The following is a 16,775-nucleotide window of genomic DNA, read 5'->3' on the forward strand; positions in this document are numbered from 1 at the left end:
AGCTTAGACTCTTATCTTAGAGTTTTTGTTAGAGTTATAGTTTAGTTAAGTTTTAATTATGAGTTTAGAATTTTTAGCTTAGAGTCTTAGCTTAGAGTTTTTGTTAAAGTTCTACTTTAGTTTAGTTTTAGTTAAGAGTTTAGAGTTTTAACATATAGTCTTAGATTAGAGTTTTTGTTAGAGTTGAAGTTTAGTTTAGTTACAGTTGAAAATTTAGAGATTTAGATTAGAGTCCTAGCTTAGAGTTTTACTTAAAGTTGTAGTTTAGTTAAGTTTTAGTTAAGAGTTTCGAGTTTTAGCTTAGAGTCTTACCTTAGAGTTTTTGTTAGAGTTCTAGTTTAGTTTAGTTTTAGTTAAGAGTTTGGTGTTTTACCTTAGAGAATTAGCTTAGAGTTTTAGTTTAGTTTAGTTTTATTTAAGAGTTTAGAGTTTTAGTTTAGAGTCTTATCTTAGAGTTTTTGTTAGAGTTCTAGTTTAGTTTAGTTTTATTTAAGAGTTTAGAGTTTTTAGCTTAGAGTCTTAGTTTTGAGTTTTCTGTTTAAGTTCTAGTTTATTTTAGAGTTTTAGCTTGGAATTAGAGTTTTAATTAGAGTTCTAGTTTAGTTTAGTTTTAGTTAAGAGTTTAGAGTTTTAGCATAGAGTCTTAGCTTAGAGTTTTTGTTAGAGTTCTAGTTTAGTGTAGTTATAGTTAAGAGTTTGGAGTTTTACCTTAGAAACTTAGCTTAGAGTTTTAGTTTAGTTTAGTTTTACTTAAGAGTTTAGAGTTTTAGCTCAGAGTCTCAGCTTACAGTTTTTGTTAGAGTTCTAGTTTTGTTTAGTTTTAGTTAATAGTTTATTGTTTTTAGCTTACAGTCTGAGTTTAGTGTTTTTGTTGAAGTTCTATTTTAGTTTAGTTTTAGTTTAAAGTTTTAGCTTAGACTTAGAGTTTTAATTATAGTTCTAGTTCAGATTAGTTTTACTTATGGGTCAAGATTTTTTAGCTCAGAGTCTTTGCTTAGTTTTATTTGGAGTTCTAGTTTAGTTTAGTTTTAGTTAAGAGTTTATAGTTTTACCATAGAGTCTTAGCTTAGAGTTTTAGTTAGAGTTAAAGTTTAGTTTAGTTACAGTTAAGAATTTAGAGTTTTGGCTTAGAGTCATAGCTTAGAGTTTCACTTAAATTTATAGTTTGGTTAAGTTTTAGTTGAGAGTTTCGAGTTTTAGCTGAGTCTTCGCTTAGAGTTTTTGTTAGAGTTCTAGTTTAGTTTAGTAATATTTAAGAGTTTAAAGTTTTAACTTAGAGTCTTAGCTTAGAGTTTTTGTTAGAGTTCTAGTTTAGTTTAATTTTAGTTAAGAATTTGTTGTTTTACCTTTGAGTTTCAGTTAGAGTTCTAGTTTAGTTTACTTATAGTTAAGAGTTTGGTGTTTTACCTTAGAGTCTTAGCTTAGAGTTTTAGTTAGAGTTCTAGTTTAGTTTAGTTTTAGTTAAGAGTTTAGAATTTTAGCTTTGAGTCTTAGCTTAGAGTTTTTGTTAGAGTTCTAGTTTATTTTAGTTTTCAGTTAATAGTTTATAGTTTTTATCTTAGAGTCTTAGCTCAGAGTTTTTGTTGAAGTTCTACTTTATTTTAGTTTTAGTTAAGAGTTTAGAGTTTTTAGCTTAGAGTTTTTGTTAGAGTTGAAGTTTAGCTTAGTAATAGTTAAGAGTTTAGAGTTTTTGCTTAGAGTCTTAGCTTAGAGTTTTTTTGTTAGAGTTCTAGTTTATTTTAGATATAGTTAAGCGTTTGGAGTGTTACCTTCGAGACTTAGCTTAGAGTTTTAGTTTAGTTTAGTTTTAGTTAAGAGTTTAGAGTTTTACATTAGAGCCTTAGCTTACAGTTTTTGTTAGATTTCTAGTTTAGTTTAGTTTTAGTTAATAGTTTAGTGTTTTAACTTAGAGTCTTATCTTAGTTTTTGAGTGGGAGTTATAGTTTAGTTTAGTTTTAGTTATGAGTTTAGAATTTTAGAATAGAGTCATAGCCTAAAGCTTTTTTATAGTTTTATTTTAGTTTAGTTTTAGTTAATAGCTTATATTTTTTATAATATAATATTAGCTTTGAGTTTTTTTTGAATTTTCAGTTTAGTTTAGTTTTAGTTAAGAGCTTATAGTTTTAGCTTAGAGTCTTAACTTAGAGTTTTTGTTAGATTTTTAGTTTAGGTTAGTTTTAGCTAAGAGTTTAGAGTTTTAGCTTAGAGTCTTAGCTTAGAGTTATAGTCAGAGTTGAAGTTGAAGTTTAGTTATAGTTAAGAATTTAGAGTTTTTAGCTTAGAGTCATAGTTTAGAGTTTTTGTTAGAGTTCTAGTTTAGTTTAGTTAAGAGTTTAGAGTTTTATCATAGATTCATAGCTTAGAGTTTTTGTTGAAGTTGAAGTTTAGTTTAGTCATAGTTTAAAGTTTAGAGTTTTTAGCTTATAGTCTTAGCTTATATTTTTAATTATAGTTCTAGTTTAGTTTATTTTTAGTTAAGAGTTTAGAGTTTTATCTTAGAGTCTTAGCTTAGAGTTTTTGTTGAAGTTCTAGTTTAGTTTAGTTTTAGTTAAGAGTTTAGAGTTCTACCTTAGAGTCTTAGCTTAGAGTTTTACTTAGAGTTGAAGTTTAGTTTAGTTATAGTTAAGGGTTTAGAGTTTTAGCATGGAGTCTTAGCTTAGAGTTTTAGTTAGAGTTCTAGCTTAGTAACCTAACTTGATCTATCCTGACCTAACCTAACCATACTCGCCGGAAAATCCCCCCATGTGGCTAAGACTTTAAGGTAAAACTCTAAACTCTCAACTAAAACTAAACTAAGCTAGAACTAACTAAAACTCTAAGCTAAGACTCCATGCTAAAACTCTAAACCCTTAACTATAACTAAACTAAACTTCAACTCTAAGTAAAACTCTAAGCTAAGACTCTAAGGTAGAACTCTAAACTCTTAACTAAACTAAACTAGAACTTCAACAAAAACTCTAAGCTAAGACTCTAAGATAAAACTCTAAACTCTTAACTAAAACTAAACAAAACTAGAACTCTAAGTAAAACTCTAAGCTAAGACTCTAAGCTAAAAATTCTAAATTCTTAACTATGACTAAACTAAACTTCAACTTCAACAAAAACTCTAAGCTATGACTATGATAAAACTCTAAACTCTTAACTAAACTAAACAAGAACTCTAACAAAAACTCTAAACTATGACTCTAAGCTAAAAACTCTAAATTCTTAACTATAACTAAACTAAACTTCAACTCTAACTATAACTTTAAGCTAAGACTCTAAGATAAAACTCTAAACTCCTAGCTAAAACTAACCTAAACTAAAACTCTAACAAAAACTCTAAGTTAAGACTCTAAGATAAAACTATAAGCTCTTAACTGAAACTAAACTAAACTAAAGCTTCAACAAAAACTCTAAGCTAAGACTCTAAGCTAAAAACTCTAAACTCTTAACTAAAACTAAAATAAACTAGAACTCTAACAAAACTCTAAGCTAAGACTATAAGCTAAAATTCTAAACTCTTAAACAAAACTAAACTAAACTAGAACTCTAACTAAAACTCTAAGCTAAGACTCTAAGGTAAAACACTAAACTCTTAACTAAAACTAAACTAAACTAGAACTCTAACAAAACCTCTAAGCTAAGTCTCTAAGCTAAAAGCTCTAAACTGTTAAATAAAAATAAACCAAACAAAAACTCTAAGCTATATCTAGAATTTGAAACTACAAACGATTAAATATATATCAACTAAAATATATAACTAAAAAAAACTATAATATAATTCTAAGATATAAATCTCAGCTACTAAATAAAAGTAAGAGGAAGCACGACTCTAGCTAAGAAAATAATCTAAGACACTAAACTAAAACAGTATTATAATAAAATTACGAAAATTAAAGTGAAGGTTCAAGGTAAGCTCTTAGCAATTACTCTCAGGTAAAAGCTTTAAAATCTTAACTGAAAACTAAAATTAACTAGGACTCTAACAAAAACTCTAAGCTAAGAATTTAAGAAAAAAATCTAAACTCTCAACTAAACTCAGACTAAACTAAAAATCTAACTAAAACTCTGAGCTAAGACTCTAAGGTAAAACATCAAACTCTTAACTATTACTAAGCTAAACTAGAACTCTAACTGAAACTCAAAATGTAAAACATCAAACTCTTAACTAAAATTAAACTAAACTAGAACTCTAACAAAAACTCTAAGCTACGACTCTAAGGTAGAACTCTAAACTCTTAACTATTACTAAACTAAACTAGAACTCTAACAAAAACTCTAAGCTAAGACTCAGCTTAAAGTCAAAACTCTTAACTAAAACTTAACCAAACTATAACTTTAAGTAAAACTCTAAGCTATGACTCTAAGCCAAAACTCTAAATTCTTAACTGTAACTAAACTAAACTTTAACTCTAACTAAAACTCTAAGCTACGACTCTATTTTAAAACTATAAACTATTAACTAAATACGAACTAAACTAGAACTATGGATAGCAATAAACAATGAATATAACTAGAAAACTCTAAACTCTTAACTAAAACTAAACTAAACTATAGCTCTAATTTAAAATTTAAGTCTAACATCAAAATCTAAAAAAAAACTAAACTAAACTAGAAATTCAACAAAACACTGAACTAAGAATATAAGCTAAAAACACTAAAATAAGACTCTAAGCTAAAAACACTAAACTCTTAACTAAAACCAAACTAAACTAGAACTCTAACAAAAACTCTAAGCTGAGACTCTAAGCTAAAACTCTAAACTCTTAAGTAAAACCAAACTAAACTAAAACTCTAAGCTAAGTCTCTAAGGTAAAACTCAAAACTATTAACTATAACTACACTAAACTATAACTCTAACAAAAACTCTAAGATAAGAGTCTATCCTAAAAACTCTAAACTATAAACTATAACTAAACTAAACTACAACTATAACAAAGACACTAAGCAAAGAATCTAAGCTAAAAATATAAACTCGTAACTAAAGATAAACTAAACTATAACTCTAATTAAAAATATAAGTCTAAGATAAAACTCTAAGATAAAATATAACTTCAACAAAAAACTCAAAACTAAGACTCTAATCTAAAAACTCTAAACTCTTAACTAAAACTAAAATAAACTAGAACTCTAACAAAAACTCTAAGATAAGACTCTATACTAAAACTCTAAACTCTTAACTACAAATAAACAAAACTAAAACTCTAAGCTAAGTCTCTAAGGTAAAACACCAAACTCTTAACTAAAACTAAACTAAACTAGAACTCTAACAAAAACTCTAAGGTAAGACTCTAAGCTAAAACTCGAAACTCTTAACTAAAACCTAACTAAACTACAACTTTAAGTAAAACTCTAAGCTATGACTCTAAGCTAAAACTCTAAATTCTCAACTGTAACTAAACTAAACTTCAACTCTAACTAAAACTCTAAGCTAAGACTCTATGGTAAAACTCTAAACTCTTAACTAAAACTAAACTAAAGTAGAACTCTAACTAAAACTCTAAGCTAAGACTCTAAGCTAAAAACTCTAAACTCATAATTAAAAGTAAACTAAACTAGAACTCTAACAAAAACTCTAAGCTAAGAGTCTAAGCTAAAAAACTCTAAACTCTTAACTAAAACTAAACTAAACTAAAACTCTAAGCTAAGTCTCTAAGGTAAAACTTCAAACTCTTACCTATAACTAAACTAAACTATAACTATAACAAAAACTCTAAGATAAAACTCTAAACTCTTAAATATAAATAAACTAAACTACAACTTTAACAAAACTATAAGATAAGACTATAATCTAAAACACTAAACTATTAAATAAAACTAAACTAAACTATAAATTCAACAAAAACTCTAAGATAATAATCTAAGATAAAAACTCTAAAATCTTAACTAAAACTAAACTAACCTAGAAATCTAACTAAAACTCTATGCTATGACCCTAAGGCAAAACTCAAAACTCTTAAATATATCTAAACTAAACTATAACTATAACAAAAACTCTAAGCTAAAACTCTAAACTATTAAATATAACTAAACTAAACTTCAAATTTAAAAAAAACTCTAATCTATGACTCTAAGCTAAAACTCTAAACTCTTAACTAAAACTAAACTAAACTAGAACTCTAACAAAAACTCTAAGCTAAGGCTAAGCTAAAATTCTAAACTCTTAACTAAAACTAAACTAAACTAGAACTCTAACTAAAACTCTAAGCTATGACTCTAAGGTAAAACTCAACACTCTTAAATATAACTAAATTAAACTAGAACTATAACAAAAACTCTAAGATAAGACTCTAAGCTAAAAACTCTAAACTCTTAACTAAGACTAAACTAAACTTCAAATTTAACAAAAAATCTAAGCTAAGACTCTAAACTAAAACTCTAAACTCTTAACTAAAACTAACTAAACTAGAACTTCAACAAAAACTCTAAGGTAAAACTCCAAACTCTTAACTATATCTAAACTAAACTAGAACTATAACAAAAACTCTATGCTAAGAATCTAAGCTAAAACTCTTAAATATTACTAAACTAAACTTCATATTTAACAAAAACTCTAAGATATGAATATAATCTAAAACTCTAAACCCTTATCTATAACTAAACTAAATTAGAAATCTAAGCTAAGACTCTAAGCTAAAACTCTAAACTCTTAACTAAAACTAAACTAGAACTCTAACAAAAACTCTAAGCTAAGACTCTAAGCTAAAACTCTAAACTCTTAACTAAAACTAAACTAAACTATAACTCTAACAAAAACTCTTAGCTAAGACTCAAAGCTAAAAAACTCTAAACTCTTAACTAAAACTAATCTAAACTAAAATTCTAAGCTAAGTCTCTAAGGTAAAACTCCAAACTCTAACTATATCTAAAATAAACCAGAACTCTAACAAAAACCCTAAGCTAAGACTCTAAACTAAAACTCTAAATTCTTAACTATTACTAAACTAAATTCAACTCTAACAACAACTCAAAGCTAAGACTCTGAGCTAAAACTATAAACTCTTAACTAAATCTAAACTAAACTAGAACTTCAACAAAAACTCTAAGCTAAGACTATAAGCTAAAAACTCTAAACTATTAACTGAAACTAAACTAAAATATAACTCTTAACATAAACTCTAATCTAAGACTCTAAGCTAAAATTATAAAATCTTAACTAAAACTAAACTAAACTAGAACTCTAACTAAAACTCTAAGTTAAGACTCTAAGGTAGAACATCAAACTCTTAACTAAAACTAAACTAAACTAGAACTCTAACTGAAACTCAAAGGTAAAACACCAAACTCTTAACTAAAATTAAACTAAACTAGAACTCTAACAAAAAACTCTAAGCTAAGACTCTAAGCTAAAACTCGAAACTCTTAACTAAAACTTAACTTAACCTAACTAAAACTTTAAGTAAAACTCTAAGAAACTCTTAACTAAAACTAAACTAAACTAGAACTCTAACAAAAACTCTAAGGTAAGACTCTAAGCTAAAACTCGAAACTCTTAACTAAAACTTAACTAAACTACAACTTTAAGTAAAACTCTAAGCTAGGACTCTAAGCTAAAACTCTAAATTCATAACTGTAACTAAACTAAACTTAAACTCTCACTAAAACTCTAAGCTAAGACTCTATGGTAAAACTCTAAACTCTTAACTAAAACTAAACTAAAGTAGAACTCTAACTAAAACTCTAAGCTAAGACTCTAAGCTAAAAAATCTAAACTCTTAATTAAAACTAAACTAGAACTCTAACAAGAACTCTAAGCTAAGAGTCTAAGCTAAAAAACTCTAAACTCTTAACTAAAACTAAACTAAACTAAAACTCTAAGCTAAGTCTCTATGGTAAAACTTCAAACTCTTACCTATAACTAAAATAAACTAGAACTCTAACAAAAACTCTAGGCTAAGAATCTAAGCTACAACTCTAAACTCTTAACTAAAACTAAACTAAACTATAACTTCAACCAAAAACTCTAAGCCAAGACTCTAAGCTAAAAAACTCTACACTCTTAACTAAAACTTGTAAAATTGGTTTAGAAGGGGGATTACATAAAGAACTTGATCTGAAAATGCCTTTTGAAAAGTATTGCTTGATGTTGGTATTCAAAAATTCGTAAAGTAAAGTTGTGGTGAAAAGGATGAGTACTTCAAATTGTAAAATTGGTTTAGAAGAGGCATTAAGAAAAGAACTTGTTCTGAAATGCCTTTTGAAAAGTATTGCTTGGTGTTGAGGTAACCAAAAAGCTGTAAAGTAAAGTTGTGGGTGAAAAGGATGGATGCTTCAACTCGTAAAATGGGTTTAGGAAGGACATTAAGAAAAGAACTTGCTGTGAAATGTCTTTTGAAAGGTATTTCTTGGTGTTGATGTATCCAAAAAGCTGTAAAGTAAAGTTGTGGGTGAAAAGGATGGGTACTTCAACTTATAAAATGGGTTTAGAAGGGATACTAAGAAAGGAACTTGCTCTGAAATGTCTTTTGAAAAGTATTTCTTGGTGTTGAGGTATCCAAAAAGCTGTAAAGTATAGTTGTGGGAGAAAAGGATGGGTACTTCAACTTGTAAAATGGGTTTAGGACGGTCACTAAGAAAAGAACTTGTTGTAAAATGCCTTTTGAAAGGTATTTCATGGTGTTGAGGTATCCAAAAAGCTGTAAAGTAAAGTTGTGGGTGAAAAGGGTGGATGCTTCAAGTTGGAAAATGGGTTTAGAAGGGACATTAACAAAGGAAATTGCTATGAAATGCCTTTTGAAAAGTATTTCTTGGTGTTGAGGTATCCAAAAAGCTGTAAAGTAAAGTTTTGGGTGAAATGGATGGGTACTTCAAGTTGGAAAATGGGTTTAGGATGGGCATTAAGAAAAGAACTTGTTGTGAAATGTCTTTTGAAAAGTATTGCTTGGTGTTGTGGTATCCAAAAAGGCATTATAGTAAAGTTGTTGGGGAAAAGATGAGTACTTCAAGTTGGAAAATGGGTTTAGGCGGGATATTAACAAATGAACTTGCACTGAAATGCCTTTTGAAAAGTATTTCTTGGTGTTGAGGTATCCAAAAAGCAGTAAAGTATAGTTGTGGGTGAAAAGGATGGATGCTTCAACTTGTAAAATGGGTTTAGAAGGGACATTAAGAAAAAAAGTTGCTCTGAAATGCCCCTTTGAAAAGTATTTCCTGTTGTTGAGGTATCCAAAAAGCTGTAATGTAAAGTTGTGGGTGAAAGGGATGGGTACTTCAACTTGTAAAATGGGTTTAGGATGGAAACTAGGAAAACAGCTTGCTCTGAAAAGATATAGTAAAGCCTTAAAAAAGTATTAAAAAATTGGGGCTCTGGGGCCTTTCGGGCGCTGAGGGCCCTTTGGGGGGCCCGGGGGACCCTTTGGGAGCCCGGGGGAACCTTTGGGGACCGGGGGGTTCCTTCGGGATTGGGGTATGGGGATCGGAGCCCTTTGGGTCGCGGTCGGGGGATCGGGGGCCCTTTGGGGTTGGGGTATGGGACCTCACGACACTGTTCAAATGGAACTTGTGTATTATAACGACCACACTCAAATCCTCTTCTAAAACCTCTTCTAAAATCATCTTTTAAAATGTCTCTAACTGTTTCGCCGAAATAATTCCCTAAAATGTCTAAAAGTTTCACCCAAATAATCCCTAAACGTAATCTCAGCGTGTTCCTTTTGTTTTTGGCATCCCTGCGCTGTCACATTCCAAATTTCTAGGAAACCCTTTCCTACGTTAACCTCTTCATCTCATAAATGTTCCTAGCTACACTATTAAGGTTTCGTTAGAATATCAATTTATCTCTCAGACTTAAAGCTCAGTGAAGCCGTATTTAAAAATAGAATTTCTATCTCTTTAGACTCCCGCATAATTCCAAGATAACAAGTGATGTCATTTCTAATTCCTGACACTAAAGATCAATGAAGCCCTATTTAAAAATAGAATATTAATTTTTCTCTCTGACCTAAAGAACGTTTATCTCTCAGACCTAAGATTAAAGAAGCCATAATGTTTCTTAATTCCCCTTTCGTGAATCAATAATTCCCCGCCGATTATGTAAATCAATTTCTCAGGTTAGGTTAGCCTAAAGATCAAAGAAGCCATGTTTGTTTCTTAATTCCCCTTTCGTGAATCAATAATTCCCCCGCCGATTATGTAAATCACCCCAATGTCATTACACCTGGACAAACAACAACAAATAAATCGACCTTGAAACATCCATCAAAGTGAGAAAAATCCTGTTTTTCCATTCTCACTGACAAAAACCATAAAACATCCATCAAAGTGAGAAAGTTCCTGTTTTTTCATTCTCACTGACAACGAACCATAAAACAGACATGAATTACTGTTGACATCCGAGAAAAACATAAAATAAATTGACCAACACACATAACCGTCCAAGAAAACAACAATAAGAGTTATAAAATTCCTGTTTTTTTAAGTGATAAAAATTCTGTTTTTTCATTCTCAGTGAGAAAACCATAAACCACGTGGTCCTGTTCGGAGTCAATAAGACCCTTCTACTACTGATATGAAGGAGTTTTATATATGAAGGAGGGTTACTGCCCCCTCCTTTAACTCCCTTTTCTTATATTCAAGTTTAATGTTCTTAAAAAAAAAATATATTTGAGAATGATGATAATTCTTTAGTCTATTGCGCTTTTATATATGAATTTCATATATGATATGAAGGAGTTTTATATATGAAGGAGGGTTACTGCCCCCTCCTTTAACTCCCTTTTCTTATATTCAAGTTTAATGTTTGTAAAAAAAATATATTTGAGAATGATGATAATTCTTTAGTCTATTTCGCTTTTATATATGAATTTCATATATGATATGAAGGAGTTTTATATATAAAGGAGGGTTACTGCCCCCTCCTTTAACTCCCTTTTCTTATATTCAAGTTTAATGTTCGTAAAAAAAAAAATATATTTGAGAATAATGATAATTCTTTAGTCTATTGCGCTTTTATATATGAATTTCATATATGATATGAAGGAGTTTTATATATGAAGGAGGGTTACTGCCCCCTCCTTTAACTCCCTTTTCTTATATTCAAGTTTAATGTTCGTAAAAAAAAAATATATTTGAGAATAATGATAATTCTTTAGTCTATTGCGCTTTTATAATATGAATTTCATATATGATATGAAGGAGTTTTATATACAAAGGAGGGTTACTGCCCCCTCCTTTAACTCCCTTTTCTTATATTCAAGTTTAATGTTCGTAAAAAAAAAATATATTTGAGAATGATGATAATTCTTTAGTCTATTGCGCTTTTATATATGAATTTCATATATGATATGAAGGAGTTTTATATATAAAGGAGGGTTACTGTCCCCTCCTTTAACTCCCTTTTCTTATATTCAAGTTTAATGTTCGTAAAAAAAAAATTATTTGAGAATGATGATAATTCTTTAGTCTCTTGCGCTTTTTTATGATGTGTGGCTGAAACGTCTCAGAGAGCAATACTATCAGAGTTGCCACCCTTGGTGATTTATCACTATTTCTAGTGACGTGTTATATTGCCTAAACAAAAGTTACTAAATCACCATATAAATGACTAGATTATCAAAGAAAATCACTAAATCAATCAAAAGATTGTAAAATCTAGTGATTTCTTTTTTCGCCGGATGGTAACCCTGAATGCTATACTCAGAGACCCTTTTATGGCTTGGATGAGGTTAAGGTAGCGGCAAATCTGACAAGGTGACTTAAAACAAACAGAAATTATTCCGTATATGAAAGGGGCTGTCCCCTCCTCAACGCCTCGCTTTTTGCGCTAAAGTTTTGTATTGTTTTGAAAAATAAAGTTGTGAGAAAGAGTCAAACTTTACCGTAAAGAGCGAGGCGTTGAGGAGGGGACAGCCCCTTCATATACGGAATAATTTCTGTTCGTTTTAAGTTTTAATGTTGCTCCTTTTTTATTTAATTTCTGAACGTTTTTGAATTAATGTAGGTTCTGATTTTGGATCACCATTCAAGAATAATTAAAACGAAATTTGCATATTAATTTTACTTATTTTTGGTTAAATGGCTTTCTTGAAAGTTCTTTAATTTTATTTACGAACGTTTGTATTAGTAATAAATTTACGTGACTTACGAATTAGCTTCCGTAACAAACTTCTATATTTCTATATTTTTAATACGTATATTAGGGGTTCGCCCCCTAGTCAATACCTCGCTCTTTACGCTAAAGTTCAAAGGCAGCGCGATAGTGCTGCCTAAGAAAAGAACAATGTGGGCACAATTTGTTATTTATTTTTCTTTTTTCTTCTTCTTCTCCATACCCGGTACTTCGTATCAAATGAGCTGTCTTAGAAAATTTCCAGATAGAAACTAATTTCCAGATAGAAAATTTCCAGACAGAAGGCATTGTCGTAGAAACTTCTGAAAAGGCTCATTCGATTGAAAATTCAAAGGGCTAGTGCCCTTTTTAATAGTCCAAAGCGATAGAAAAGCAATTAACCACTCCTCTCACGCCCACCTTTTCCCCAAATCCATCCAATCAAAATTCTGAGATAGACTTCAGGAGACTTCAAGAAACTTCAAGAAAGGCTCATTTGATTGGAAATTCAAAGGGCTAGTGCCCTTCTTAATAGTCGAAAGTGATTGAAGGGCAACTAGCCCCCACCACACCCATTATTCCCCCAAACACATCCAATGAAAATTTTGAGATAGCCATTTTGTTCAGCATAGTTGATTTCCAGATAGAAAATTTCCAGACAGAAGGCATTGTCGTAGAAACTTCAAAAAAGGCTCATTCGATTGAAAATTCAAAGGGCTAGTGCCCTTTTTAATAGTCAAAAGTGATTGGAGGGCCACTAACCCCCCTCTTACGCCCACCTTTTCCCCAAACACATCCAATCAAAATTTTGAGAATGACACATTATTCAATGTAGTTTTAAGTTCTGTAAATTAGGTCTTTGAGGATGACAACCCCCTCACAGCCCTCTGGATTGGGGCTGTAAGTTATGCCCAGAGGGCCTATAAAGTTTTTATAGAACGTGTTGTCATAGAAACTTCAAAAAGGGCTCATTCGATTAGAAATTGAAATGAGTAGTGACCTTTTTAATAGTCAAAAGTAATTGGAAGACAACTAACACCCCTTCCATGCCCACCATAACCCCAAACACATCCAATCAAAATTTTTAGATAGCCATTTTATTCAACACAGTTGAAATGAGGTTCAAGTTTTGGAAATTAGATCTTTAAGAATGACAACCCATCCCCCCCACCATCCTTAGGGTCCGGGCTGGAAATTATGCCCGGGGAGTGTGTAAGGTTTTTATAGAAAGCGATATTGTAGAAAATTCAAAAAGGGCTCATTCAATTGAAAAATGAAAGGGCTAGTTCCCTTTTAATAGTCAAAAGTGATTGAAGGGCAACTAACCCCCCTCTCACGCCCACAATTTCCCCAAACACATGCAATAAAAAATTTTGAGATATCTATTGTGTTTAACGTAGTCGAAAGTTTTGAAAATTAGGTCTTTTTGGATGATAACGCCATCAGAGCCCTCAGTGCAAGGGTTTTAAGTTATGCCCTGGGGGGCATATAAGGTTTATATAGAAAGTTGTTGTAGAAATTTCAAAAGGAGCTCATTTGATTGGAAACTGAAATTGCCCCTTTTAATAGTCAAAAGTGAGTGGAGAGTAATTAACCCCCCTCTCATGCCCACCATTTTCCCAAACATGTTCAATCAAAGTTTAGAGATATCCATTTTGTTAAATGTAGTTGAAAGTTCTGGAAATTATGTATTTAAGTATGACAAACACCCCAGAGTCCCCAGGGCAAAGGTTGTATGTTATGCCCTGGGGGCATATAAGCTTTTTAATTATAGAGTTGTTGTAAAAACTTCAAAAGGGGCTCATTCCAATTGCAATTGAGAGGGCTAGTGCCTTTTTTAATAGTTGAAAGTGATTGGAGGGTAACTAACCCCCCTCTCAGGCCCACCATTCCCCCAAACACATCCAATCAAAAATTCAGATAGCCATTTTGTTCAACATAGTAGAAAGTTCTGGAAATTAGGTCTTTGAGGATAACACCCCCAGCCCTCAGGGTGAGGGTTGTAAATTATCCCCTGGGGGCATATAAGGTTTTTTATTGAAAGGGTTGTCATAGAAACTTCAAAAGGGCTCATTTGATTGGAAATTGAAAGGGCTAGTGCCTTTTTAATAGTTGAAAATGATTGGAGAAAAACTAACGCCCCTCTCATGCCAACCATTTTCCCAGACACATCCAATCAAAATTTTGAGATAGCCATTTTGTTTAACGCAGTTGAAAGTTCTGGAAATTAGGTCTTAAAGGATGACAACCACCCTCACAGCCCTTAGGGTCAGGGTTGTAATTTATGCCCCGGGGGCATATAAGGTATTTATAGAAAGCGTTGTCATAAAAGATCAAAAAGGGCTCATTTGATTGGAAATCAAAAGGAAACTAATCCCCCTCCCACATCCACCCTCCCATTTGACTTTATGTTTAAAAACTAAATGTTGCCATAAGATTAAATCAAAATGCACTGTGTTAATGCTAATTCCCAATGAGGAATCTCAGCAGTGTCCCAAGAATGACTGAGAGTATTATGTTCAAACTATTGGGGCTGCTTCTGCTTTTAAAATTTAACCAAATCAAAATAGCGTAAGTGTATCCAAGCTATCAAGAAAGTAAACAGTTTTTTGTGCAAATGGTATCAAGTTTTCCATTTCAGGTCAACTAGAGGAGGTATGAAACTAAATTAAACACTACTATTTATGTCCAGATATCTAAAAGGGTATATGTTGTTAAAAATTGCTGAAAATTTTTCTCCAGTATACAAATTGCAGACCAAACTATAAATTCTTAAAAAAACGAAAAGATTTAAAGTATTATTTACTTTTTCCCTGAAAAGACTATGTAAATATAAAACAAACAGAAATTAATTAAAGAAAATTTTTTCCACAAAATAAGTTTTTCAAAGAAAAGTAAAGAACTCCATTAAACAAAAAATTAGCAAAAATAAAATCAAATAATCTACCAAGCGTGAAACTACCACAAATCAGCGTTGATAAATAAATGAAACTCAAAACAAACAGAAATTACAATAAATAGCCAAGTCAAACTCAAAATGAGCAGAAATTAACATAAATTGGGCTCAAAACCCCTATGCCTTCCCAAGGCCAGAACATAATTTTCACTTTAATGAAAAAAATATAAATGCTTTTACTTTTATAACTTTAATAAATCAAATAATCTTAACATTTTGATTACTAAGTATCAGTATGTGTATATTAAACTGACAATGCACATTCATTTGTATTTTTTTCAGTAAAGTGCAAATTACATTCTGGCCTTGGGAAGGCATAGGGGTTTTGAGCCCAACTTATATTAATCTCTGCTTGTTTTGAGTTTGACTTGGTTATTTATTGTAATTTCTGTTTGTTTCAGGTTTCATTTATTTATTGATGCTGATTTATGGTAGTTTTGTGCTTGGTATATTATTTGATTTTATGCTCTTTTTTGGTTTAACAGAGAATTTTACTTTTCTTTGAAAAACTTATTTTGTGGAAAAAGTTTTTTTTTAATTATCACTTAAAAATGATAGGCAATAATTTATAATTTTTTTATTGCCCTATAGGCAATAATTTATAATTTTTTTATGAGTCATATTTTGGGGTAGCTTTTGTTTCAATCTTTAATTCCCCAACCTTGCACATAGCTTAGTCAATAGCTAAATTTTGTCTCAATAGAGGGTTGTTGTTTTTTTTGGGGGTTGGGGGTAAAATTTTTTCAGAAAGAAGATTGTATTTTCTTTAATCTATCAGGTGTTCAACAATTGTGTATTAAACATTAAGAAAATCATATCTAAAAACAGCAAAATTAAACAAAATTCTGCAAACTTACGATTCAGCTGTAGAAATAATCTGCCAATGATCAATTTCAAAATCTAACTGAAGCTGTATAGTAGTGAATGCATTCTATTCAATTTAAAAATAAAATGTTTGACTACAAATTATGTAAGAAATAGCAATTGGGAAGCTGTATTCAAAATTATTTAATCTCATTTCATAAGGACAATACTTTTTTTTGTCAACATATGAATAACTGTGTATACTGCAATTGCATCTGCCTGGTTTTTATGCAAAATAACAAAAGAGACGAAAATTAATGAACAAGACAATAATGAAAAATTATTGTATGCAAAGTAATATTTGGCAGGGAGCAAATTTTTTTTGGTGATACATAGATTTTCAGGGAAATACCCAAAAATTCAGGGATAGTGCAGGCCCTGCTTGATTTCTAATCAGGAAAATCGAAATACTAAACCACAGGAGAAAGAAAAGCTCTAACTTTGTGATTGATGCAATAAAGAATTGCTGCAAAATTAATTCAGTCATTTCAATTAATTTTATTGCATTAGCTTGCATTTTTGTAGTAGATTTGTCTAATATTGCATCTAAATGTATGTCTGATAACCAAGAACACTGTTTGTTTTTTCAATAATTCAGAATTGAAAAAGTTGTAGTACCAAACATAGTGAACAACAATTAAGAAAGAAGAGTTTCAACAAACTTGATCAACCCTAAATACAAATTCATAAGGATTTTGTAGCCTCAATGATGCTGATTAGGTAGTCTACTTACAAAGGTTTTATTGTGAGCTGGTCACTTTCTTCAGCTGGGATTGCTTCTTTACGACGAGACATGTCCGGGCCGTTTGAAATCAGTTGGAATGTCGAAATCAAACTAAAATCCTAAATTAAACTCAAATGAAAAATTAAAAACCAAGCTAAATAGTTCACCATAATTTTACAAATAGGCTTTTATTCTAGACTATC

At 30.7% G+C, this 16,775-nt stretch overlaps 1 protein-coding gene across 1 annotated transcript in view; it reads right to left on the bottom strand.

The window, feature by feature from the left end:
- Positions 1-16,693, bottom strand: part of Cpsf73 (cleavage and polyadenylation specificity factor 73) — a 108,464-nt gene extending 91,771 nt beyond the window's left edge. The window contains 1 exon segment of the mRNA XM_089106159.1: positions 16,582-16,693. Within this exon segment, the coding sequence (XP_088962285.1) occupies positions 16,582-16,643 (62 nt within the window). The 5' untranslated portion in view covers positions 16,644-16,693.
- Positions 16,694-16,775: the final 82 nt, after the last annotated feature.

This window comes from Artemia sp. Qi Xiang Cuo, chromosome 20 (genome assembly GCF_049724085.1).
Source record: "Artemia sp. Qi Xiang Cuo chromosome 20, ASM4972408v1, whole genome shotgun sequence".
Taxonomy (NCBI): domain Eukaryota; kingdom Metazoa; phylum Arthropoda; class Branchiopoda; order Anostraca; family Artemiidae; genus Artemia; species Artemia sp. Qi Xiang Cuo.